We start from the raw sequence: 27,433 nt of genomic DNA, 5'->3' as shown, positions 1-27,433 counted from the left end.
GTGAATAAGATAAAATGCATAGTATTACAAAAGAAACTATTTATATTAAAATACAGTTAAATTCTGAAACAAAAGAAAATATGATCGGGGCAGCTAAGTGATGCAGTGGATAAAGCACTGGCCCTGGATTCAGGAGGACCTGAATTCAAATCCAGCCTCAGACACTTGACACTTGCTAGCTGTGTGACCCTGGGCAAGTCACTTAACCCCCATAGCCCTACAAAAAAAAAAGAACTATAAAAGAAAATATGATCATGGGGAATTCAGAGAAACAAGGAAATGTTCATTTCATGGGCAATGAGAACTGATGGGGAAGCAAAATATGCAGCATTAAAAGAACAGTATACACTAGGACTATGATGATATAAATGAAAAAATTAAAAAGAAGTTGGACAGTGAGTAATTGAAAAAACAATAAAGGTTCCAGAGAACAGATAATGAAATATAATACCCTCTTCACAATAGAGAGATGACTTCTAGTGCCAAATGCCATACACATTGTCAGATGCAATCTCTGTATCAGACGTTTTTGCTTAATTGTTTTTCTTTGTCACACTGGAGAATTGGGGGAAGGAGGGAGATTCCAAGAAATAACTTTGTGGTAAATACAAAATGTATCAATAAAACTTTTTTAAAAATTATATCGGGGCAGCTAGGTGGCTCAGTGGATAGAGCACTGGCCCTGGATTCAGGAGGACCTGAGTTCAAATCCGGCCTCAGACACTTAACACTTACTAGCTATGTGACCCTCGGCAAGTCACTTAACCCCAATTGCCTCACTAAAAAAAAAAATTATATCAAAAGATTTGAGGCTGACTCCAGTTGCAAAATCTTTATTTTCAAAGGAATATTTTTGAGAAAATCAACAGCAATTGGAAAACAATTTAGGCTACATCATTTAAAATTGTTTGGAAATTCAGCTTAAAAACAGACATAATTCAGTTTAATTCAGTAAGCATTTATTAAATGTGCCAGACATTGTGCTAAACATTGGGGATACAGATTAAAAGAAAAAAAATAGTTCCTGCACTCAGACACTGCTTACAATCTAATGAGGGGAATAGCAGAGTGGGGAGTAGATGGTGCAACACCAGGGGGTGATCAGCATGGGGGCATCATGATTTTCCATGAATTGGAAACCAAACAGAGCTGCTGATGGAAAATTGAGTTACCTGCAAAGTTCAGACCCCTCTATAAAGGAAGACTTTGGGAGGAACTTACTGCTTTACCCTCCAGCCCTTTAATCTGAGGGGATAGGTGAATGAGGGAGTTGAGAAGGTGTTGATTATCCAAAACTGTATCCCTCTGCATGGTGATTAGATTTCAGTTGATCAGCTTATCCTGGGGGAGGCATAATATTCTGTGGAGTAGAAACCAGCAGAGCTGCTGATGAAAATGGACATTTAAAGTGAATAAGGGAATGGCTACTAAAAGAAATTATTTTAGAAAATAATAGTTAAAAGAATGATTATTAAAAATATTTTATTGCCCTTTTGTTTATCCAACATTATTTTAGGAAAAAATGGCAACCCAGTGGCAGAGAATTTCCGTATAGAAGAAGCTAATTTACCAGATAAATTAAATGAGGGACAAGTAAAAGTCCGAACTCTTTATCTCTCTGTGGATCCTTATATGGTAAGTACTAGGGTGCTGTGATTAAAATAATAATAAACATTTTTACATGTGTGTGTGTGAAATGATTCCAAACCTTCTCTATGAAACAGAGGTCACTATTTTTAAAAAAAAAACAACACATTTTAATTAATATTTATTTTTTACATTTTTTTCTTTTTAAATTTTGAGTTCTAAATTTTCTCATTCCCTCCCCCAGCCACTGAGAAAGCAAGAAATATCATATGAATTATACATGTGAAATAATGCAAAACATTTCCAAGGGCTAATATTTTAAAAAATTTTTGGAATTTATTTAGTATTATATTTCCCCTAATTGCATGTAAAAACAGTTTTTAACATTTGTTTTTAAAACTTTGAAGGGACAGCTAGGTGGTGCAGTGGATAAAGCACTGGCCCTGGATTCAGGAGGACCTGAGTTCAAATCCAGACTCAGACACTTGACACTTACTAGCTATGTGACCCTGGGCAAGTCACTTAACCCCAATTGCCTCACCAAAACAAAACAACAACAAAAAACCCAAAACTTTGAGTTCCAAATCCTCTCTCTTCCTTCCTCTGCCCTTCCCCTCCCCATTGAAAAAGCAAGCAATTCAAAATAGGTTATAGATATGTAATCATGTAAAACATTTCCATATTAGTCATGTTGTATAAGAAAACAGACCAAAAAAAGTCAAGAAAAATAAAGTTTAAAAAAAAAACATTCTTCAATCTATTCAGATATCATCAGTTTTTTTCTCTGGGGATAGATAGCATTTTTTATCTTAAGTACTTCAGAGTTGTCTTAGATTATTGTATTGTTGATAATATTCAAGTCATTCACAGCTAACCATTTTACAATATTGCTGTTATTTTCTACACAGTGCATTTCATTTTGCATCAGCTCATGTTGAGTCTTTCCAGGTTTTTTGAGAGCATCCTCCTCATCATTTCTCATAGCATAATAGTATTCAGTCATAATTATAAGGGCCAATATTTTTTTTATAAAAGCATTTTATTATTTTCCAGTTACATGTAGAGATAGTTTTCAACCTTTGTTTTTATAAAATTTCTAGTTTCAAATTTTTCTCCCTCCCTCCTCCTTCCCCAAGAGAGCAAGCAATCTGATATAGGTTATATATGTACAATAAAAAGAAAGTTAAGAAATGAGGTTTGGGGTGGTTTAGGTGGTGCAGTGGATAAAGCACCAGCCCTGGATTCAGGAGAACTTGAGTTCAAATCCGGCCTCAGACACTTGACACTTACTAGCTGTGTGACCTTGGGCAAGTCACTTAACCCTCATTGCCCTGCTAAAAATAAAATTAAGAAATGAGGTTATATATGTATAATCACATTCAAACATATTTCTGCATTAGTCATGCTGTGAAAGAAGAATCAGAGCAAAAGGGAAAAACCTCAAAAAAGGAAAACAACAAAAAAAGAACTAGTATGGTTCAATCTGCATCTAGATTCCATAGTTCTTTTTTTCTGGATTTAGAAAGCATTTTCCATCATGAGTCCTTTGGAACTATCTTGGACCATTGTATTGCTGAGAAGAGTCAAGTCCATCACAGTTGATCAACATACAATGTTGTTGATACTGTGTACAATGTTCTCCTGGTTCTGCTCATCTCACTCAGCATGAGTTATGGCCTTAGACAGTTACTAGCTGTGTGACCCTGGGCAAGTCACTTAACCCTGTTTGCCTCAGTTTCCTCATCTGTAAAATGAGCTGGAGAAGGAAATGGCAAACCAGTCCAGTATCTTTCCAAGAAAACCCCAAATGGGCTCAGGAAGAGTTGGACATGACTGAAACAACTAAACAGATTTCATAGACAAGTGCTTCTGAAGTCAAGTTCAGTGGCATTTATTAAGCACTTATATGTTCCAGGCCCTGTATTAAAAAGAAAGGTAGCCCCTGCCTTCAAGGAATTTACATTCTAATGGGGGAAGGAGATAACAACAACAATAATAATAGATGACATTTATATAGCACTTACTTTGTGCCTGGTACTGTTCTAAATGCTTTACAATTATTATCTCTTGTGATCTTTACAATAACCCTGGGAGATAGGTGCTGTTATTGTCCCAATTTTACACTTGAAACTGAAGCAAACAAATTAAGTGATTTGCCCAAGGTCATACAGCTAGTAAGTATCTGAAGTTGGATTTGATCTCAGGTCTTCCTAACTCCAGACCCAGCTCTCTAGCCATTGCACTACCAACATATAAAAGTTGCTAAAAAGTCAGATTGAGGTAGAAGCAGGGGGAAGTATCTTCTCAGGCCAGGAGGTATCCTGGCAAGTCTTCTAGGGCATGGTGGAAGAATTAGAAAAATGAAGGATAGCTTGGGCCTTTCCTTAAAATAAAGGTTCCTAGAAGAATGCCCCAATGGAAGGGGCCATCAGGATGGCAGGAGAAGGTTGCTGAAGCATGGAGGCAAAGTCTGGAGAATGAAGCATGCCTGGTGTGGGCTGTTCTTCTATGGCTTCCTTTGTAAGACTTTAAAGCATTCTATAAATGTGATTTATTAAAATGAACACATTTTAACAAAAATTAGGGTATATGGAAACAAACATTACTGTTTTGGTCATGGGGAAAAGTCCCTCAGAATATCTTAAAACATTAGCAACAAGTAAATAACATTTAGGATTGAAATAGTGAGCAGAGCAAAATCACAATTTAAAGCCAGTTGTTGATTTTTTAGTCATAAAATTAAGTCTAAAAGACTTTAGAGTTCATGTATATTAGTAATCAGGTGTTTTCCCATTTCTTTGTTCAGAAAAATGTATTTAAAATGTTCAGTATATTTTCCTTACTTGCAGCTGCACCCCCACTTGCACCAGCACCCACACCTGCCCCTGCTCCTGCCCCTACACCCATTGCAATTGCTATTATCATAGGACAGTAACAGCACCATCTTGTAATCAGCATTTTCTAATTTCTTTTCTAAACACTGCTGATCTTGTCCATGAAACATTGTAGTATCATTGGTGGTTATGTAAACCAGAATATCAGAGGTGTTTCGGCCATTGATGTATCAGTAACAGTTCCAGACACAGCTAATCAGGTAACCCCTAAAAGCTGATACAGGGGCAGCTAGGTGGCACAGTGGATAGAACACTGGCCCTGGAGTCAGGAGTACCTGGTTTCAAATCCAGCCTCAGACACTTAACACTTACTAGCTGTGTGACCCTGGGCAAGTCACTTAACCCCAATTGCCTCACTAAAAACAACAACAACAACAAACAAAACAAAACAAAAGCTAATATAAGGCTGATAAAGAGAAGAATAATAAGGACTAGACAGGTAGGATTCGCTGATGTGATATCTTCCTTGTATGGAAAATGAGGAAGCAGCTGTCATACAAATTCCTGGATTGAATTTGGAAAAACAAGCACACTGATTGCCACCAGCGAGTTGAGGGCAAAATAAAAAATCTGGTAACAGAAGAACAGGATGATCCAGGCAGCATGTTGCTTGTATGTACCATAGGTTGCCATTGTACATCTCAAGATCATGAGAAGGAAGATTGCAGTTGCGATGCACATGTTGGCATCATCTATGAATTCAGTCACCTCCTAGTTCGGAACTGGATAAGTGATACTGATCTGGGTCCGCCATTGTGCCAAACAGAATCAGAAGTACTATGGCATTGATGATCAAGTACCAGATGCCCAACAGTATGGTGCTGGTATGGACATGGCAACATAGGCAGCCTAAAATGTTCAGCATAAATAATAGTATGTTAGGTTATAATCCAGCTCATTTTACAGATGAAGAAACTGAGGCAAACAGGGTTAAGTGATTTGCCCAGGGTCACACAGCTAGGAACTGTCTGACCCTGGGCAAGTATATCAGTAACCAGGTGTTTTTCCTATTTTTTTGTTTAGAAAAATATACTTTAAATGTTCAACATAAAAAATAGTATGCTAGGTTATATTCTTTGAGTTAAAGAAAAAACCACTCCTTTGTGGTGAGGATCAAAGAATCCAAGGATCAAAGATAAATAATAATAGTAATAATAATAATAGCAAACATTTACATAGCAAAGATTTGCAGAACACTTTATACTTGCTTTCTTCCCAGTTACCAAAATCATATTTTTAATTGTTCATTTTCAATCTCAGAAGTTTCTCAAGAGTGTGTTAACAGATACTTAAATGGTAAGTAGGAAGAAAATGTAATTAATCCAGATGGTGGTGTCAAGATTCTCATTAGGGAAATGGGCTTTATGAAAATGTTCTTTTGGACAGAGATGGTTTAGAAGTACAGAGCATCAGGTTTTTAAACAGCCATACTCCATAGAGATGCAGGCATCAGATTTCTTATGGGTCATCTATGCTTTTATCTTGTCAAAAAATTATGTGCTGGTTACTTACTGTGTTATATCTTCATGAAACTGAAATAGTCTTTCAGCAGCTTCCTTCCTCTTCATTTTTCTTGAATTGTGTGGCTGCAGTTGTTCTAATACTATCTATATTCAGTCATAATGAATCAGCTGATAAATCCTTTTGTTGTCTTTATTTATTATGTATTTTTATTTCACAGATTAATATAGGAATTTATATAGGAATTTCCCCCTAGTGTGTGTGATAGAAGTGGCCCTTGAGATGAATCTTAAGGGAAGCCAGATAAGAAAATGAATCAAACAGTGGTTAAGTGACTTGCCCAGAGTCACATAGCTAGAAAGCGTTTGAGGTTAATATGAACTCAGGCCTTCCTGACTCTAGGCCTGATGCTCTATCTACTGCACCACATAGCTAAACCTTTATTGAAAGGTTTGCTAAAATATAGGTAAATTATATCCACAGCATTCCCCTCATCTACTAGATTGGTAATCCTGTCAAAAAAGGTAATGAGGTTAGTCTGCCATGACTTCTTTTTTGTTTTGTTTTGTTTTGTTTTGTTTTGCAGGGCAATGGGGGTTAAGTGACTTGCCCAGGGTCACACAGCTAGTAAGTGTCAAAGTGTCTGAAGCTAGATTTGAACTCAGGTACTCCTGAATCCAGGGCCAGTGCTTTATCCACTGCACCACCTAGCTGCCCCTCCATGACTTCTTCTTGATGAAACTATGCTATCTCTTTGTAATCATTGACTTTTATCTTACCACTGGACTTCAGTTACTCTGAGAGAGTAAGGCTGACAATTTTGCACAGCTTTTCCTCACTTAAATCCAATTCTCAAGGAAGTCAAGACATCACCCTCATAATGTCTCTGTTCCTCTCCCAATAATGAAGGATGAACAGCAACAACTGCTTCCCTTTTTAGATTTTTTTCTCCCAATTGAATACTTATCAAGCACCTGCTATGTGGAAGGCACCCGATGATAAATTTGTCACAAGGGCAATAAAAATATATGCTGATTATTAAAATATCTTTAATTTCATCTTTTCTAAGTATTTGCCAATCATCTCTGTGATGATCCTTTCATTAACCCCCAGGAATCAAAGTCCCACTAACTGACCTAAATAGTTTGCAGCTATTCTCTTTTTTTTTTTTTAAATCCAGAGTTTTGCCTATCTCCTGTCTTCTGGTGCCTCTCCCATTTCTCATCGTCTTTCAGATATTACTGATAGTGGCTCAATAGTCACTTCTGCTAGTACTTTGAGATCATCTGGGCCCAGTGACTGGACTTCATCCAAGGGCAGCTAGGTGCTTTCTTACTCTCTTATATATCTTGGGTATCAATTCCCTATTAGTCACTTTGGTTCTGTCATTTTTAGTGTAAAGGTCATTCTCCTCAGAGAAAAATGAAGTAATAAAATAAGAATTAAGCAGCTCTTCCTTCTCTCTGTTGTCAGTTGTTCCATTCACCCCAAGCAAAGTTCCTATTTCTCCTGTGTTTCTCCCTTTTCTCCCTATTTAAGGTTTTTTAAAAAAAAGACTTTTTGTTGTCCTGAGATTTCCTTGCCAGCCCCAAATTCTAAGTTTTAGTATTCCTGGGGGAGGGGGATGTTTTGTTTGTTTGTTTGTTTTGTTTTGAGAGTTCAAGATTAATTTGGGGGGGTGGGGTTGGTTAATTTTGAATTCATTTTTATTTTATTTTGAGATCCAAATTCTCTCCTTCACCCCCCCTCCTACTAAGAAGGCAAGAAAAACCACAAATTTCTGCATTAGCTATGTTTCAAGAAAAAAAAATGAGAAAAAGAAAGACAGAATAAAATGTTTCAATTTGTATTCTTGAGTGTCAGTCCATTCTATCAGTTCTCTTTCTAGAGGTCTAAAGTGTATTTCATCATGAGTCCTTTGGAATTGTAATTGGTCATTATGTTGATCAGAGTTACTAAGTCTTTCACACTTGGTTATCTTTTCAATATTGCTGTTCCTGTGTACATTGTTCTCCTGGTTCTGCTCACTTCACTTTGCACTGATGCATTTAAGCCTCATCAGATTTTGCTGAAATCATCCCCTTCATCATTTCTTATAGCACAACAGTATTCTATCACATTCATATACCATAACATGTTTAACCATTCCCCAATTGGTGAGCATCCCCCAGTTTGTAATTCTTTGCTACCACAGAAAAAACTGCCATAAAAAGTTTTGTGCATATGCATCCTTTTCTTTTTATCTCTTTGGGTTTTGATAATTATGGCTTTGTAGTATAGTTTGATATCTTTGTAGTATAGTTTGAGTTGGGTTTTTTTTTTACAATATTAGTATAGTTTATTCCTACTGCCTTAGAATTTTTTAATGATTCCCTTGACATCCCTAACGTTTTGTTCCCCCAGATGAATTTTGTTATGATTTTTCTAGGTCTGTAAAGCAGTTCTTTAGTATTATGATTGTTATGGCACTAAAGTAAATTAATATAGCTAGTTTTGTCATTTTTATCAAATTGGCTGAACTTATTCATGAGCAATGAGTATTTCTCAAGTTATTTAGATATCTTTATTTGTTTGAAGTGTTTTGGAATTGTGTTCATATAGTTAGTTCCTCTCTATGTCTTGGCAGGTAGATTCACAAATTTTTTATACTGTCCATAGTTATTTTAAATGGAATTTCTCTTTCTATCTCTTTCTGCTGAGTTTTTGGTCTGACACGGTTTTAACAAGACTGTGCTCTCATCCTCTGTTAACTGCCTTTGTTTTAATCTCCTGAACATTTTTTTTTTTTTGCGGGGCAATGGGGGTTAAGTGACTTTCCCAGGGTCACAGAGCTAGTAAGTGTCTGAGGCCGGATTTGAACTCAGGTACTCCTGAATCCAGGGCCGGTGATTTATCCACTGCGCCACCTAGCCGCCCCCCTGAACATTTGTTTTTAAAACCTGTTTGTTGGTGAATTCCGTGTGCATACACAATGATCTTTTCATTGTAAGTTCCTTAAAGTCAGGTACTGTCTTTTGCCTCTTTTTGTATAACTGGTGCTTTAGTTCAGAGCCTGGCACACAGTAGGTGCTTAATAAGTTTATATGGAATTGCATTGAATCTTTTCAAAACAAATCCCATTTGGAATTGTTTTCCTTTGGGTCTTAAGAATTTCATTCTTGGGGCAGCTAGGTGGCACAGCAGATAAAGCACTGGCCCTGGATTCAGGAGGACCTGAGTTCAAATTCGGCCTCAGACACTTGACACTTACTAGCTGTGTGACCTTGGGCAAGTCACTTAACCCCAAATGCCCCATACACACACACACACACACACACACACACACACACACACACACACACACACACACCAAAAACCTAGGAGAATTTCATTCTTAAGCATCTCCCTGCCCTTCTGGGCTGACATGCTCTGAAGCATTTTACTCCATGGGATCTTACCTTTGTTTCCTCTGAACTCTTTAAAATCTGACTTTCCAGTTTATGGTACATGATATATTATGTCCAGATTTCATCTCCTGTATAATAGACTATCAAAGGAAATGGTCACTTTTACCATGGTTGCCATCATTTCTACTTTAGCAACCAGTTTTTCCCTGTTAGTGAGAATCAGATTCAGAGTAGAAATTCTTCTTGTTGGTCTCTCCACCTTTTGAAGGATGAAATTGTCACTAAGGCAAATCAGAAAGTTATTAACTTCTCTGCTTGATAATTGAAGTCCCCCATCACTAATTATCATGTTTCTCATCTGTCTCTTCTTTCTGTCCAGGTGGTCTCTAGTATTCTCATACTTGAAGGTTTTATGTGTTTATATTGGTTAGCTACCTCATAACTTGTATGACCTTATGAAAATTGTTTCTCAGAGGTCATTATGATAAATAACACTAAGATCAACAAACAGCTTAAGTAATTCCTGTCTAGGTATGTTTCATAAACCATATATATATATTTTTTTAAGTGAGGCAGTTGGGGTTAAGTGACTTGCCCAGGGTCACACAGCTAGTAAGTGTTAAGTGTCTGAGGCCAGATTTGAACTCAGGTACTCCTGACTCCAGGGCCGGTGCTCTATCCACTGCGCCACCTAGCTGCCCATAAATCATATTTTGTAATGTTGCTAAAATGGAAGATTTTCATTGATTTTTGTGGGACTGCCTGATGGAAATAAATTACATAACTTTGAAACATTGTCAATGACATTTTTTTCTGACTGTTTGATAGGAACCAGGTATTTAATATTTATGTATTATGGCATGTCAGATTTCAGAGAAGCAAGAAAGAAGCCTGGTAGTCTGTGGCTTTGTTTGCTTGTATCCTTTACAATTTGTTGTTTGTTTTTTTTTATTACAAAGTTTAAAAATAGTCCAGAACAATGTGCCCCCTCTTAGTATTTAACTGCTTTTGGAACCGTTCAGCTTGTTGGTAGAACCGATGAGAATAAATAGTACCATTCAATAACACCATTCTGTATATCCCTTTTTAACAGTTTTCAGATATATACATATAGTGAAGTATTTTCAGAATTCTTCTAATCAATGTTTTTGTTTCTAAGCGTTGTAGAATGAATGAAGAAACTGGTGTTGACTATGTAAAGCCATGGCAGCTCTCTGAAGTGGTTGATGGTGGAGGTGTTGGAGTTATAGAAGAGAGTCAACATGCAAATTTGGCTAAAGGCAATTTTGTGACTTCTTTTAATTGGCCCTGGCAGACTAAAGTTATTTTAGATGGAAATGCCCTTGAAAAGGTAATCTCTAACAAACTGTGTATATTTCCTATAATTCTCAATTCGTTTTGTCCTTGGCATTTGATTCTGCTTAACCTCAAAAAAGTAATGAAATTATCTGGTTTCTTCTTCCTATTAACTCATGAAATGTAGCAAAATCTATACCAACAGTTAATTGATTATTTTGTATGCATTCGTTTTTATTGCCTTAAAATTTATGTAAAGAATAAATTACATAAAAATGAACTATGTTTTCACTGAAAGTATAGTTAATAGCTTTAATTTACTGCCTTAATCACAGATGAAACAATAATGCTTAAAATTGAAGTGAAAGGACCTTTGTCACTTCATAGTAGTAACTATGGGGTTTATAGTGGTATGATTTGAATGTTTAGGGGGAAATTCTCACCTTCTAACTTCCCACTCACATGTTAGCCTGCCTCAGAACTTAAAACTTTCATTATTAGTTAAAGGTAACTGTTAAAATACACATATGTGCTATTACTACTGGGTTACAAGCATTAGTGTGGCACATGTCAACTAGAGTTTTTTCTAATAGAAGTTGGAGATTTCTGAAGGACTAATTTAGAAGACAGATATGTTTCAAAAGGAGAATACAAGGAAAAGGGTCAAGAACTTGGTCTGCTGCTTACTGGTGGAATGTTGTAGCTGAGAGCTAAGTAGCTGGAAGACAGCATGGGAATAATGAATGCTTAGAGGAAGAAAAGGTGTTTAAGGGGCAGTAGGGAGCAGAAAGAATACTGAAGAGGTCCTGAAATCACACTTCACAGTTTTTCTTAGTGCTGGCCCTGGTAACAGCCATTAAATATTTGCACCACCTGCCTCACAGGGTTATAAGGAAATTGCTTTCCAAACCTTAAAATGTTAGTATAAAAATGTGAGGAGTTATTATTATTTCATTATGGTGATTGATCTACAAATCAGATCTTAGTTGGAAGGAATCTTGAAGGTTATCCAGTTCTATGCCCTGAAACAAAGGGAAATTGAGTTACTTTCCCAAGATCACATAGCTAATTAGTGGAAGAGCTATGTAGAAAAGCAGATAAACGGAAAATCCTGAGCAACTAAAGCAGAGACCATAATCCTTCATGTTCATGGCATATTTTTGTTGACTGAAGAATTATCATAATTTGCTGTATTACTTGGAGGTTAAACTTTTTAAATTATTTTTTCAATTATAAGCATTTTCCCCCTTGCTTCTCACCTCTTCTCCTCCCCACTAAAAAAATAAAATCAAGTGGCAGCTGGGTGGTGCAGTGGATAAAGCACCAACCCTGAATTCAGGAGGACCTGAGTTCAAATCTGGCTTCAGACACTTGATACTTACTAGCTGTGTGACCCTGGGCAAGTCACTTAACCCTCATTGCCCTGCCCCCCCAATCAAAACCCTTGTAACAAATAAGCATAGGGAAGCCAAACAAATTCCTATGTTGACTATGTCCAGAAATATGTCTCACTTTGCATCCAGAGTCCATCACCTTTCTGTCAGGAGGGTAGATAGCATTTTCTATCCACTGGTCCTCTGGAATTATGATTGGCCATTGTATTGATTAGAGTTCTTAAGTCTTCCAAAAAAAAAATTTTTTTTTACAATATTGGTATAGTTTAAGACTATTCTCCTGGTTCTGCTCATTTCACTCTGCATAAATTCAAATAGTCCCATTTCTCTGAAATTGTTTCATTCATTATTTCTTATAACAATAGTATTCCATTATATTCCTATATCATAATTGGTTTAGCCATTCAAACAATGGGCACCCCTTTAGATTCCATTTCTTTGCCACTACAAAAAGTATAAATATTTTTATACGTATGGGACCTTTTCCTCTTTCTTTAATCTCTTTGTAAGACTAATAATGGTATAGGTAAGGTAAAGGGAATGTAATAGCTTTTTAGGTATAGTTCCAAATTGCTTTGCAAAATGACTGTATCATTTGCTTTACCAATAGCATGTCAGTGTCCCTGTTTTCCCACAGCCACAACATTTGACATTTTGGAGGTTGAACTTTGGCTTGAGGCTTTGAGAAATTTCATATTCTAATGTTGCCAATTTTGTTTGATGGCATGTCATAGTATTCCACTGAAGAAAACTCCCTCTACCAATTGCAGATTGGCAACTATTCGGCAGCTTAGAGTCCAAGAGTTTTTTGTGGTCACTCAGAGGTTAGGTGACTTGTCCACAGTGACACAGCCAGTTGTGACAGGCAGAACTAGATCTTCCTAAGTTTCAGTCCCCACTCTTTATCTACTTTGCCATAATGCTTTTGGTCCAACTTTATACTTTAAATCCCATAAAGTATAGGTACTTTACCACACCAGAAATCATACAAGGTGAATTTCCACCAATGTTTCATATTGTTTAAACTTCAGTAGAAATCCACAGTGTGAAATAAAATATATGCATATTTTATTTTAGGTAGATCCACAATTTGTGGATGGACACCTTTCTTACTTTCTTGGTGCTATTGGCATGCCAGGATTGACATCTTTATTTGGAATTAAAGAAAAAGGCCACATAACTGTTGGCTCCAAGCAGACAATGGTTGTCAGTGGGGCTGCAGGTGCTTGTGGATCGCTGGCTGGCCAGGTAAACTTTTCTCATGATGATTTATTTGATTTTTAAACAGAAACATCTGTTGCTGAAGTCTTGCTATTAATCACACAGGCAGAAGTATAAGACTGAGAAGCACACATAATGTTTTGCCTAAATATTTCTGACAGAATGTGTACAAGTGGTCAAATATATTATCGCTATTATTAATAATAAACATATTGTAATTCGGGGATTTATTTGGGATTTAGTTCTCCATTCATGAGAAACTTAGAAAAACCAGAATTAGATGGAAATGGCTGAATGCTATGATGGAAATAATCAGAAAAAAAACCCACCTTTCTGAAATTTCAGATTCTAATGTGTAAATATGTTAAAACCATAACTTACCTGATTTTTAAAAAAATTCCAAATAAAAGATAAATCAGTGGGGACAAAAATATAGACTAACATCTATACTGTACTAATGTACCGTTATGCTCAGTTTAATGTTACTCTAAATAACATCATTTTTACAGTAACATCTTAATACATTATAACAAAACAACACTATAACATTGTGAAAATGTTATGCCATAATTTGGTACAAATCAAATAGGTAGTGAGACTCTGAGCTCATGTTTAGTCCCCATTGACCATAACTTTTGAACATTAGTTGGATTACTCCTATGCTCTTAAGCATTATTCCTATGGAACTTCCTGCTCCCTGGTTGTTTTACCTGATTTATTTTTGCAGAACCAATGAACCCTTACAGCATGCTTTTAATCATTTTCATAGAATGAGTATTGTACTTAGATGAATGTGATAAATAGATATTCATAATGGAAAATTACAGAAGCATGTTTTTTTCTGAATACTTTTTTCGCATCTCTCAAGCTCAGAAACTTAGGTTCACATGTAGAGTTGTGATGTGTTAATGCTCTGATGATTCTTTTTTATAAAATCATATCTAAGATATTGATATTACTATAACATATTATTATATATTAATATAATTAATATAAGATATTGGTCCACTCAAAGTCACTCTGTATTCTACTTCTTTCTTTATAATTTGTTTTAAATATCACATTATATCCTTGTTTTGTGCTTTAACTTTTGCAGTAGACTGTGGCTGAAAGTTAAAAAATTCTGACCTGACCCGAACTGTGGTAAATGCCAGCACATACTTGTAGCACTTTACAGCTTCGTCATTCTGGGTACTGTTACAACAATATGAAACCATTTGATTTTCAGACTTTTATTCCTATAGATCGGCCATTTGGAAGGCTGTTCCAGAGTGGTGGGAATTTGTGGAACAGATGAGAAGTGCTCCATCTTGGTCTCAGAACTGGGCTTTGATGGTGCAATTAATTATAAGAAAGGGAATGTGGCAGAACAACTCCGTCAGCTTTGCCCATCTGGAGTGGATGTTTACTTTGACAATGTCGGTGGTGACATCAGTGATACTGTTATGAGCCAGGTGATTGATGACTTCCTGTTATAAATTTGAAAAATTAATGATTTTTACTTCTGTTGTTTCATATATATATATATATATATATATATATATATATATATATATATACACACACACACATATATATATACATATACACATATACATATATACATATATATATACATATATATATATATCACTTTGGTACCCTGAGCCATCAGCTAATAAAACAATTCCATCAAGTTCTGTTTGCTCTGGTAGAACAACCCGCTAGTTTATTAGTATTCTGCAGTGTAATCACACTCAGTATCTACTTTGTCTCTCTTACAGAGTTACAGTAAGAGCAATAAGTCAACAAGCACTTATTAAGGACCTACTAAGTATCAGGCACTGGGTATATAAAGACAAAGCAAAGCAGATATTTCCCTACTAATGGGGAGACAATGTATACATTCATAAATATATACAAAGTAAATATAAGGTAGTTTTGGGAGAAGGAGGGCAATAACAGTGCCTGGAATCATGGTAGTGAATCTTGCACTTGAACTGAGTCTTGAAGGAAAATGGGAATTCCAAGAGATAGTGATGAAAAGAGAGTGTATTTTAGACATTTGGAAGTAGCCAATGCAAAGGCAGCTGAGTAGCACAGTGGATAGAGCACCAGGCTTGGAACCAAGAAGACTCTTCATCTTCCTGAGTTCAAAATAGGCTTCAGACACTTATTAGGTGTGTGACCCTAGGCAAGTCACTTAACCTCTGTATTCCTCATCTATAAAATGTAAAAAAAAAAAAAAAAAAGTTCCTCATCTGTAAAATGAGCTGGAGAAAGAAATGGCAAGCTACTCCAGTATCTTTACCAAAAAAAACAAACCAAACCAAACAAACAAAAAACAAATGGGGTCACAGAGAGTTTGATACAACTGAACAACAGTAATGGAGACAGCAGATGGAGCATTATGTGTGAGGAATAATAGGTAGGCCGGTTCAGGCTGGATCATTTCAGTATGTACAGGAAAGTTATATGTAAGAAGACTGGAAAGGGAGGAAGGGGCCAGTTTGTGAGGGAAATTAAGTGAAAAACAGAGGAGTTTTTATTTGATCTTGGAGATAAGAGGCAGCATTTAGCTTTTTGCTAATCAACAAGCATTTTTTAAGTACCTGCTGTTCCAGAGCTGGGAATACAAAGGCAAACATGAAACAGTCCCTGCCCCCAAGGAAGGCATTTTATCAAATGGGATAATCTAATCCTTTTCACATTAATTCTTCCAAGTTAATGAATTAAAGCAGTTTCTTGTTGTCTTTCATGCTTGTCATAAAGAATGTGGAGAATATAAAAGAAAGAAAAAAGAATTACATTTAATCATGCCATACAGTAAGAAAGGCATATTGAGGTAGGTGCAAACAAATGATGGCTGATCTTGGGGTTGTGAGAAAATAATAGGGTTTTGGGAATGCCTAAAGGCAACCCCACCCCCAGGGGATTGGTTGGATTGACTGACTTCACTGATTATTACCTCACTTAAAGTTAATTCAATTAAAACCACACCTGCCTGGCCCTCAAGAGGGTGTGTTCTCAGGGGGTGTGGACTCTGACTACAACACGGGAACACACTCAAGTCCAGTGAACCATAGTTTAGCATAATTTCAAGGTAAGTGAATATTTGACAATGAATTTATGTTTCCTTAGAGTTACAGAATTTAATATTACATTGTTTTTCCTGTTAGCAAGTTTTACCTCCCCTCTATATATCCACTTGCTTACCACTTCATATTCATAAATGTCATAGAATTGCACCCCCACAAAAAATTTCTAAGTTATTAATAATGAAATAGTCAGAGTTTTTGTTTTCTTTTGGTTTCCAAGGATGCTTTCATTGGTACTTATTTTGTGCAAACATTTTTCATAAAACAGCTCTATATTCAGCAACTATAGAGGAAAACCTCTTTCTTAGGGGGATAGTAATCAATTTTCTCCGAATAGATGAATCAGAACAGTCACGTTATCCTGTGTGGCCAGATTTCTCAGTACAACAAGGATGTCCCTTATCCTCCCCCATTGCTGCCTGAAGTAGAGTCAATTCTGAAAACAAGAAACATCACAAGGTACCCTTTCTTTCCTTTACTTACCACCATATTAAAACTGCATATGCATATGCTATATGTATGTATAAATATATATACACATGGATATGATTTTTTGTTTTTTGCCCAGAGCTGTTCCCCCATCAAATCCATTCCAATAAACATTTATTAAGTGCCTACTATGTGCCAGGCATTGTACTAAGTACCAGGGACACAATAAAAAGATAGTTCTTGCCTTCAAGGAGCTTACAATCTAATGGAGAGAGACAACTTACAAAAGGAGACAGAAAATGCCAGGACAGGGGTGCTGTCGAGAACACCAGAGAGCATCTTGTTCCTGGAGTTGAGACCAGGCAGAGAAGATGCAAAGTGGAGTGAGGAGCTGAGTCCACCATCTGCCCTCTATAAAGGAAGGCATTGGGAAGAGTTTGGTACTCCACCCTCCAACCAGAGGGGAGGGGAGGCTGAGGGGGATTGTGTCAAACTGGGCTAGATTTAGCAATATGGTAATGAGATTACATGTAACAAGTTTATCCTGGGAGGGGCATCTTGTTCCTTAGAATTGAAACTAACCAGTGTAACTATGCATTTAAAACCACATGAAGCCCATATAGGTTTTGTTAACTTAGATAATGATTTAACTTTGATTCCTTGATATCTTTTATTTTCATAACACTTTCTAAACCACATCTGGCTGAACTCAGTATGATTAAGCCATCATATTTGTTACATGAAAAGATTTCAGAAGCTTGTGAAATTATCTGATCTTGCTTTTCTCCTGTTTTAGATTGCTGTCTTTTTTTTTTTTTCCTATAGGGAAAGATTTCTGGTGTTGAATTATAAGGATAAATTTGAGTCTGGAATTATGCAACTTAGTCAGTGGTTTAAAGAAGGAAAATTAAAGGTAGGACTTGATCCTATGACTGTATCAATTTATTCCTTTTATCCTATTCTTCAAATAGAATGAGCCTGAATTTCTGTATAGTTTGAAAAATCAGGTCGTTATCCTGGGTATAGTTAATTCAGATTAGATAGCTGGAATAAGTGATCAGTTGCTTAACTGTTCAGTTAACTTAAATAAAAACCACTTTGATATGAAGATTATATTATGTAAATGTGTAACATTTATAAGTTAGTTTTGAATGAACAAATGTTTTGTTTTGGTTTTTTGCGGGGCAATGAGGGTTAAGTGACTTGCCCAGGGTTGCACAGCTAGTAAGTGTCAAGTGTCTGAAGCCGAATTTGAACTCAGGTCCTCCTGAATCCAGGGCCAGTGCTTTATCTACTGTGCCACCTAGGTGCCCTGAATAAATGTTTTTAAATATCCATTTTATTTCTAACTGGAAAATATTAATAACCATAGCCCATATGGGGTATGGAAATGGGGTACAGGTTCATTAGGGGTAGGGGTTTGGGGTTCTTAGGAATTCCTCTTTAAAGAATTACACCCTCTTGCACACAAAAAGTAGTTAGAATAAGGTGATAGTTTATTTAGGGGCAAGGGAAGGGAAACCATGAAAGAAATTCTTGGACTTCTCATGGGGAGATAGGCACAAAGCACGTGGCTCAGAGGTACCAATCTCCTGGAGCAGGAGACTGGAAGGTACTTTTATAGAGAACTGATGGGGGTGGACTATCTTCAGGACACCAAGGCTGCAGCCACACCCAAACTTATCTCCCCAGGGGTAAAGAGAGACCAGAATGAAGGGTGGAGGTCGAAGCTAGCTCAGTCCAATTTGGTTCCACTTATCTCTGTAGGCTTATCTGTCCTCTGGTTTAGTCTCTCAAGGACAAGATTCCTCTGTGTGCCCCAGAGAAATTCTGGGGTGCTCTGCACCCCATGACATAAACAAAAGCCCTTTGGGGTCCTCAGTGATTTTTAAGAGTTGTAATGGGGTCCTGAGATAAAAAAAAGTTTGAGAACCTATATTTTACATCTTTGTGTATATGTGTGTGTGTATGATTTCTATGCTTTTATAGACCATCTGTTGCATATTAGAAGTGTGCCTTTCTCAAAAGAGGAAAGTGCTAAATAGTTTGCTTTTGCAAAGTAAGGAAGAAAATTAATTCCAATTATTGTGATTTGTAGATCAGAGAGACAGTGATTGATGGCTTGGAAAACATGGGAGGTAAGATGATCAGAAATTTTTTTAATAATTCAAGCATAAGTTCTTGCTCTGAAACATAGTACTTTTACAAACATTCCTTTCTTTTTCTGTGCTGTGTGCCATGATTTTGTTTTCTGTGAAATGCTACTGTAATTTGGATGAAATATGAACTTATCCAATCTCTATCAAAGAATCAATTTAATAATATTCAAGAGGAACCTCTCTCTTTAGTGTGTCTCATTTTATGTGGTTCTCTCTTGAGTTCTTCAAATAGCTTGTGCACAGCTTATACATTTTACAGAATGAATGGGGAGTACTTTTCACAGTTTATGTATTTCACAGATTAGGAAAATTTTAAAATATTTAGTTCTCATGAAAATTGATTTTTTTTGGCCCCACATGCATAGTTTTTAGAATTCTTTTGTGCCCTTCTTTGGTGAATATTTCCATATGTACTTAGCCAATAAAATTTTAATTTAGAGTTGGTTTATTTTTTTATTTCCTGAAATCTTTTATTTTCTATTAGAAAAATCTGGGGCAGCTAGGTGGCTCAGTGGATAGAGCACCAGCCCTGGATTCAGGAGTACCTGGGTTCAAATCTGGCCTCAGACGCTTGACACTTACTAGCTATGTGACCCTGGGGAAGTCACTTAACCCTCATTGCCCCACCAAAAAAACCAAAATCTGAATTATATTCGTCTTAGAAGAAATCCATATTGTCCCTGTTGTAAAAACAACCACTTTCTGAAATGTCATATTTACACAAAAGCTCCAAGTCTTTTAAGTTTACAGATGTTAGTTTTATTTACTCTTGTATAGTCATTGTTATTTATATTCTTTATAAGGGATTATTTCAAAACTTTTTTTCACTTATTTTCTCTCCTCATCTTACCATGAATGTATATAGTTAATAACAGATGGATATTTTCAGTTCAGGTACTAATGTTTAAGTCTTTTCTTACCTTGATTTGGACTAATCTATGTGCTTCAAAACTGATATCAGGATATTAGGATATTAATAATGATATTAGGACATCATTCAGAATTATAAAACTCCATTTTGATGCATAGATAAAAATGTCATTTTTGAGCTCTTACAACAATAATTTATATAACTAGTGATAGTATGTAAGTAATACTAATTCTTCAAGATAACTTATTTTTTTCTTTTTCAGTTGCCTTCCAATCCATGATGACAGGAGGCAACATTGGGAAGCAAATAGTTCATATTTCTGACTAAAAATCTTTGTCCCTTCATTGGATTACACAAGAACAAGAACACTGAGCAGATTTCTTTTCAACATTAAACAGGAGAGATTTCAGAGTTTATTAATAGATATATGAGATTAATTAAACTAACTTATTTTGTTTCATCTTATTTCATATTCTGCTGCATTGGTGTTGGTTTCTTAGAAGCTTTAATAATTGTTATTTCTTCCAAATTTAAATATCCAATATATAACAAGTTATATTGTAACAAAAGTCAGCATGACCCATTTTCCATTTTCTTTCAGGAGCTAGTATTATGTATGATGTTTGTATTAGATATCTGGAAGCCAGAGAAAATTTTGGTACTACTTTCAATATTATGAATAAAATGATAATTGAGAAGTTACTTTTTACTAAGACTTTTGAACATCCTTCTTGTGTAATATTTTATTCAGTGCTAATTATTGACTTTTTGGCATCTGGTTGGAGCAAAGCTCTTGCAACTTTAAAACAATACTATTAAAAGTTCTTAAAAATTCGCCTTGACAGTATCCAGATTGCTCAGTTGTGTTTTATGTTAAAGAAGTTAAACAGACTCAAGTTGTTAAGTACTTTAAGTATAGACACTTACATTGTGAGCCCAATTATGCTTTATAACAATTGCATCTCACTATATATACTTTACCTGCTCCATTAAGAAATTATGGAGGGGGCAGCTAGGTGGCGCAGTGGATAGAGCACCAGCCCTGAATTCAGGAAGACCTGAGTTCAAATCCAACCTCAGACACTTGACACTAGCTGTGTGACCCTGGGGCAAGTCACTTAACCCCAATTGCCTCACCAAAAAAAAAAAAAAAAAGAAATTATGGAGGGGCAGCTAGGTGGCAAAGTGAATAGAGCACCAGCCCTGGATTCAGGAATACCTGAGTTCAAATCCAGCTTCAGACACTTGACACTTACTAGCTGTGTGACCCTGGGCAAGTCATTTAACCCCAATTGCCTCGCAAAAAAAGAAAAGAAATTATGGGAGGGGGCAGCTAGGTGGCACAGTGGATAGAGTACCAGCCCTGGAGTCAGGAGGACCTGAGTTCAAATCTGGCCTCAGACACTTGACACTTACTAGCTGTGTGACCCTGGGCAAGTTATTTAACCCCCATTGCCCCACAAAAAAAAAAAAGAAAAAGAAAAAAAATAAATTATGGGAGCCACATTTTGCCTATATTGTCATTAAAAAAGTCTGATAATGCAAACTAGCCTTTTAATTTATAGAAAATGTTAAGCAGTCTTGAAATATAAGATGGAATAATGAGAAAGTGATATTTGAATTCTTTTTGGACTCAGATTCAAACACTGATTCCTCTGTTATATCTCTTTACCAGCCTCCTTGAGCTCAAGGGTTCTTCAAAATGTTTAAAATTAGAAGTACAGGAATTAGGAATATGTATTCTCCTATTACTTTTGGGAACAGGACTCAGAACTGCATCTGTGGACAATAGAGCTTGTATTTTTAATCTGTGCTAAACTCAAGCAAAGGTTTTGTGGCTTGGTTACAGGTCACTTAAGAACTATTTAGTGCTGTCTTTAAAAACAAATTAAGTGGGGCGGCTAGGTGGCGCAGTGGATAGAGCACCGGCCCTGGATTCAGGAGTACCCGAGTTCAAACCCAGCCTCAGACACTTAACACTTACTAGCTGTGTGACCCTGGGCAAGTCACTTAACCCCAATTGCCTCACTTAAAACAAAACAAAAACAAAAACAAATGAAGTGACTGGTATTAATAGGGGAAAGCAAAAATATTTGTTTTCTTTTACCCTTTAAGCCATAATTTGAAAAGAACTAGAAGGGCTTTTGGAAGGGGGTCAGAATCTTCATAGGAATATCTATAAAATGTTGTAAAGTTGTGTATTCAATTCTTTGTGTAAAACAAAAATCTTTAATCCATTTAAAATTTTTAAAAATTGAAAAGAGTTAATTAAAATAATTACAGGTACACAGGTACAGGTGTGGCACTGCTTCCCCAATTCTCTTTAGGCTCTCTCCCTAGGTTGGAGCCAGCTCACCCAACCTATTCATACTCACCCCAGCCAATGGGGGTGGTGCACCCAAAGGGATGGCCATACTGCTACTGCTTATCTTTAGGGTCCTAGCAATAACTCTGCTGATGGGGAGGGGATAAACTCCTACATCTTGCTTTGTTTCTCATATATAGAAATTAGTCAAAATGACACAGCTGACTCTTTTTTTTTTTCTTTTGTGGGGCAATGGAGGTTAAGTGACTTGCCCAGGGTCAGACAGCTAGTGTCAAGTGTCTGAGGCCGGATTTGAACTCAGGTCCTCCTGAATCCAGGGCCAGTGCTTTATCCACTGCACCACCTAGCTGCCCCCACAGCTGACTCTTAAACATCAAATATTTAGTAATAAAAAAGGCAAAGCACGCTCAAAAAAGTCACGAAATAACATTTTCAAGAGAAGGAAAAAAGCATGGATAGTAAAAATATAACAGTATACCCATAAAACTGGGACATATTCTTCCACCAGTGCACACAATGTCCATGGGGGAAGGTGGGCACTGTAATGATTGGAATGATGCCACCTTCTGGAGACTTAACTTTAGAAAAGTTCCGCCATGAAAGGAAGGTCTTTGAGGGCAAGAACATGCATCTTTTCTTTGGCGTCAGGAAGTGACGTTGGCTAGTGGGAGGAAGAAGAAAGAGACTGGTGCTCTTTCTCACCCTCTTTCCTTTGGACTCTGGTGGAGAGCGGAGCTAGAAATGTGCTCTCCCTTTAATAGATAGGAATCTAGGCCTTTTCTTCTCTCTTCACCAAATTCTTATTCTCCTTAATAAATGCTTAAAAGCCTAACTCTTGCTAAGGCTTGTAATTTATTGGCGACCACTCATTAGATATTTTAGACAGAATAGCTAGAATTTTAACCTTATCAGCACACAAAGAAACCTAGCAGTGAAGCACTGTAGGGAAACTCATGTGCCCAGAGCAACTTACAACTCTGGACAGTGGCTTTTAAAGAGTCTGTACTTCACCTGCTATGCAGGCTTGTTCCTCTTCTAGGCCTTTCTACTCTCATGCTGGATAAAGCCACTACTCTGCTACTCTTAGGCAACAAAAGCAACATAAGCTTTTTTAATTAAATAGAAGCAATACACTTTTTCAATAAAATGGCAGCCCTAACTCCATAGTCTTTAGTTTTCCAGATTTGTTCCCTTCAGCTGCTGTCTTGTTGTTTGTCTCTCATTCTCAAAGAAGACCACAACAGATGTCATGACTTGCACTGAATTGGATTTAAGTGAGGAAGGGCTGTGCAAAGTCACAGAATCATTTTTCTCCAGATCTATCAGGGTCCAGTGGCAAAATATATATCAGGATAACTGGAGATGGCTGCAAATATTTAAGGCAATTGGGATTAAGTGACTTGCCCAGGGTCACACAGCTAGTAAGTATCTGAGGTAAGACTTGAACTCAGGTCCTCCCAACTTCAAGGCTAGTGCTCTATCCACTACACCACCTAGCTGCCCTAGGCTGTTCTTTAGAGTCCGGCCAGCTCTTCATACAGCAGGATTCTGCCTTCTCTAATCAGTTCTCAGCAGCATCTTCAGATGCTTGTTTTGCTTCTCTCAGCCAGCAGCTGCTCTTTTTATTTTCTCATTTTCCTCCTGCTTCTGCCCTGTGCTGTCTCCTGTTTCTCTTTCTATTATCAGCTTATCTCTTCAGGTAGATACTGCCTTATTCTCCTTAAATCTCTCCCTCTCTTCTCCTATGCCCCCCAAATCAGGATTCTCTCAGTAGTGATTCATCTCTAACTCCACTTGAGAAACCCAAGAACCATATTGCTATAAAGTATTCTGAAAGCAATTATTACACACTAGTTCTGAAATAATTAAATGGATTGTATGCTGAATGTTTAATGAACACCTCTTCTAAGTATATCATTTTACAAAATATAGTGGGAGTTTGGAAAATACTACACTTACTCAAACAGTTTATTCATGAATAAGAGGTACCACACAATATTTTTAAAACCTCAGAATTAAACTTTTGAGTTACCATGTAAAATGATGAATCATTTTTACATTGAATTACTAATTTACAAAATAGAATTTTTTATAAATGTAAGTTCTTTTGGGGCAGTTCCAGTATTTCTGGTTTTTGTCATCTCGGTGTCGAAAAGCACAATTCCTGGAATATAGTAGGCTATTGTTAAATGTTATTATTGTTGAATATAAACCCCTAAAGTACTTGAAGACAAAAAAATCAAAGTGAAAACAGTGCAAGCCTAAGAAGTTAGGTCATTGGGCTGGGTTGATCAGAAAGCTATTTTCAAGACCACAGTTTCATGAGATACACATTTTTGACATGGCCAATTTGAAAATTTGTTTTCCTTGACTTCTTGTCAATTAGAAGGGAGAGGTGTCTAGATGTAGCATGACTTCCACATGAGGACTTAGCTTACTCTGAATTGGATCCTTAAGGTTGTTCCCAAAGGCCACTCCCTGTAGTGATGCTGGAATGGGTATAAAACATGGCATAGATTCTGACTCCTAGACCCTTATAGGCTCACTCTCCTGACCTTTCAAAACTTGCAAAATTGGAGCCTTCAGATTAATCTCCATTGCTTATCTGAAAGAAGAACCAAGGCCTATGAGAATGGAACTGCATATTGTCCTAGGAAGGAGATGGCCCAAGGCCTCTACTGTGATGTATAAAAAGTTTGAGAGAAATAGTTTCTGCCAATCATTTATTCATTATTTCTTTATTAATCATTTTATTAATCATGCTAGCAGATAACTAATAAAAGTGGCACTCTTGAATGCCAAAGACCCCTCATGGAACCCACTCAATACTTATATGTCCTTGGAAGAGTGTAGCTTCTGGATTGTGGTAATCCACTCTGATTGGTTAACAAGTAATGAGAATGAATATTTTAATGAGAGGTGGGCCTGTTCTAATGAGGGGCTGGAGATGGTGATTCTGATCACTTTCACTCCCAGACTTCCCACAGCCTCAGGCAACCTAGACAAAGTATTTGCCCCCCTGCCCAAACCTGCCAGAGTGGGACACAAAGGGCCAGAATTCACCTTAGATTAAATTTAAATTCTTTGTAAGGTTCTCTAGTTTGGTGTGGTCTCTCAAGATGAAAATCACTTACCCCAGGGATTTGATCAATATCATCCATCAACAAATGCCCTTCAGAGACTGAACAATTTATAAGCTTCTGAAAAAATCCTGGTAATTCAGTAATTGATTATTAATATAAAAGAGAAGTAACCCTTTTTCTCATTTCCTTTAAAGCATAGTCTTTCACTGAATGCTATCAGCAAAAGAGTTAAACCAAGAATGGAGATGTCCCAAGATAGAGAAGACAAAGAGAATGGTTAAGGCACTGGTTGACTAGTGCTCTTCCAACTATACAGGCAATTAAAGAGCTTCTAATTACATGGATAGTGACCAGAACAAGTTGTAGAAATCCTACCCATAGTGCCATGGTTCTAGTATACATCTCATGACCTTCCCACACAAGCAGGTTCCCTAGCCTCCCCTATGTGGGGAGTGGTTATCAAAGGTGTTCTTTCATCGTGCCAATAACAGACATTACATAATCATAACTGGGGCAGCTAGATGGCTCAGTGGATAGAGCACCGGCCCTGGAGTCAGGAGTACCTGAGTTCAAATCCAGCCTCAGACACTTAACACTTACTAGCTGTGTGACCCTGGGCAAGTCACTTAACCCCAATTGCCTCACTAAAACAAAACAAACCATAATCATAACTGAAAAATCAACACAGAAATGATTGCACAGTTTCACTGGATAACTAAAGACTTGATTACAGCGGTAAAGGTTCATAATTGAATTTTATTTGTAAAAGTTATTGAAGTCAAGGAGCTGCCTACAGAACCACAGTAAGAATGTCAGAGAACTGAGCCTTGACATTCTGACCCAAATCTCTTCCACTGAAACCTCTCCTTATTTTATCAGGAATAAAGAGGGAAAAGATAAAAAGCAAGATCAAGAACAAAAATAAAAGAAAAAATGAGAAAACCATTTGGAACTATGGGTCAGGTAGTCCTCAAATCTCAGAGTTGACACTTGGACCTTATCTGCCTCCTCCATCCTCCCAATTGACCAGTGTCCATGCTCCAAAGCAACCAGGCCTTAGTAGTGCTGTGGCCCCTCTCCTCAACCACCTTTACTGACCAAAGCTTGGGAAATTCCTGGTTGGATTTGCTCCACTTTATCCAGGGGTGTTAAAGATTGTTACTCTGGTTCTATCCCTAAAATTAACTCATTGGGTTTAACTACTGTTTAACCCCACTTTCCCTTATCCAAGGGTAGAATATGGGGCTGAACTTGAGAAAGAGACTAAAGATAAGGGGGGGAGGAGTACAGTAAAACTTAATCTGATTACTAGTCCTTTTCTTTGAGAATAGTGACAAAGCAGAGACTCCCCTGCTGAAAAGTCAGTCCTGGTCCCTCCCTGTTATACCCCCTCCAAAAAAAAAAAATTGTCCCCTCTCCCCCAACCTGAGAGGATTCCCTGATTTCCCCCATTTCTCCTATCAGCCAGACCATAGAGTGAGAGATTCTTCCCCCATCCAAATCAGACTTCAATTGAAATAATCAAGTGGAAAATTGATACAAATCATATGGGTTATGCTTATCCCTTGCAAATGCTAAAATAAATCAATTATACAAATGAATTAAATTCACCGAGTATTTAAAATGTACTAAATGTTCCTCCACTAAAGTCTGGTTTTGATGTCAACATAAATGTATGGAGGTGACTCTGGTCTCTTAACAAAGCTAATCATAATTTCTGATAGGTCCTCCCAAAGTAGAAAAGTTGAGTTTGGGCAAGTGACTGTGTTTTCCTTTCAAGGACTAGCCTTGATAAGTTTGAAGTTGGTTAATGATAGGTGATCCTAGGTTGATTAATTTTTTGGCCACAGAAATTCTCAGCTCTATTAAGTAATAGGGCAGTTGTAATTTGGAGGTTTTTTGGAGTGATTATGTTGTGAGTTCCTAGAGCTTACTGCCTTTCCTCCTGCAGTTGTAATTTGTATGGATCGAGGGATTAATGCACCGATAAAATTATAAATTCTTTAAGTATACATGCTCCATCTTATCTATACCAATATAGAGCAGTATATCTTCCTTGATAATTTCCTTATGATCTTTCATTTAGAGGAAAGGGTTCTTAACCTTTTTTATGTCATAGATTCCTTTGGCAGTCTGGTGTTGCCTGTGGGTCTCTTTTCAGAATAATGCTTTTAGACATGTAAAATAAAATACAATAGAAATTACCAAAGAAATCAATTGTGTTGGAAAATAATTATAAATTTAAGAAA

At 36.8% G+C, this 27,433-nt stretch overlaps 1 protein-coding gene and 1 pseudogene across 2 annotated transcripts in view; one reads left to right on the top strand and one right to left on the bottom strand.

Annotated features, from left to right (window-relative positions):
• PTGR2 (prostaglandin reductase 2) overlaps positions 1–20,490 on the top strand; it is a 40,588-nt gene extending 20,098 nt beyond the window's left edge. Inside the window, exons 3-10 of one of the 2 annotated variants that reach the window (XM_043989181.1) lie at positions 1,517–1,635; positions 10,488–10,679; positions 13,096–13,266; positions 14,484–14,693; positions 16,654–16,775; positions 17,571–17,658; positions 18,844–18,883; positions 20,038–20,490. In XM_043989181.1, the coding sequence (XP_043845116.1) occupies positions 1,517–1,635; positions 10,488–10,679; positions 13,096–13,266; positions 14,484–14,693; positions 16,654–16,775; positions 17,571–17,658; positions 18,844–18,883; positions 20,038–20,102 (1,007 nt within the window). In that variant the 3' untranslated portion in view covers positions 20,103–20,490. The remainder of the gene's footprint in view (positions 1–1,516; positions 1,636–10,487; positions 10,680–13,095; positions 13,267–14,483; positions 14,694–16,653; positions 16,776–17,570; positions 17,659–18,843; positions 18,884–20,037) is intronic. The other variant, XM_043989182.1, reaches the window with a different exon arrangement.
• LOC122741781 lies at positions 4,390–5,346 on the bottom strand (annotated as a pseudogene).
• Positions 20,491–27,433: the final 6,943 nt, after the last annotated feature.

Source organism: Dromiciops gliroides, chromosome 2, assembly GCF_019393635.1.
Source record: "Dromiciops gliroides isolate mDroGli1 chromosome 2, mDroGli1.pri, whole genome shotgun sequence".
Taxonomy (NCBI): Eukaryota; Metazoa; Chordata; class Mammalia; order Microbiotheria; family Microbiotheriidae; genus Dromiciops; species Dromiciops gliroides.
This window is presented reverse-complemented; position numbering and strand designations above follow the sequence as displayed.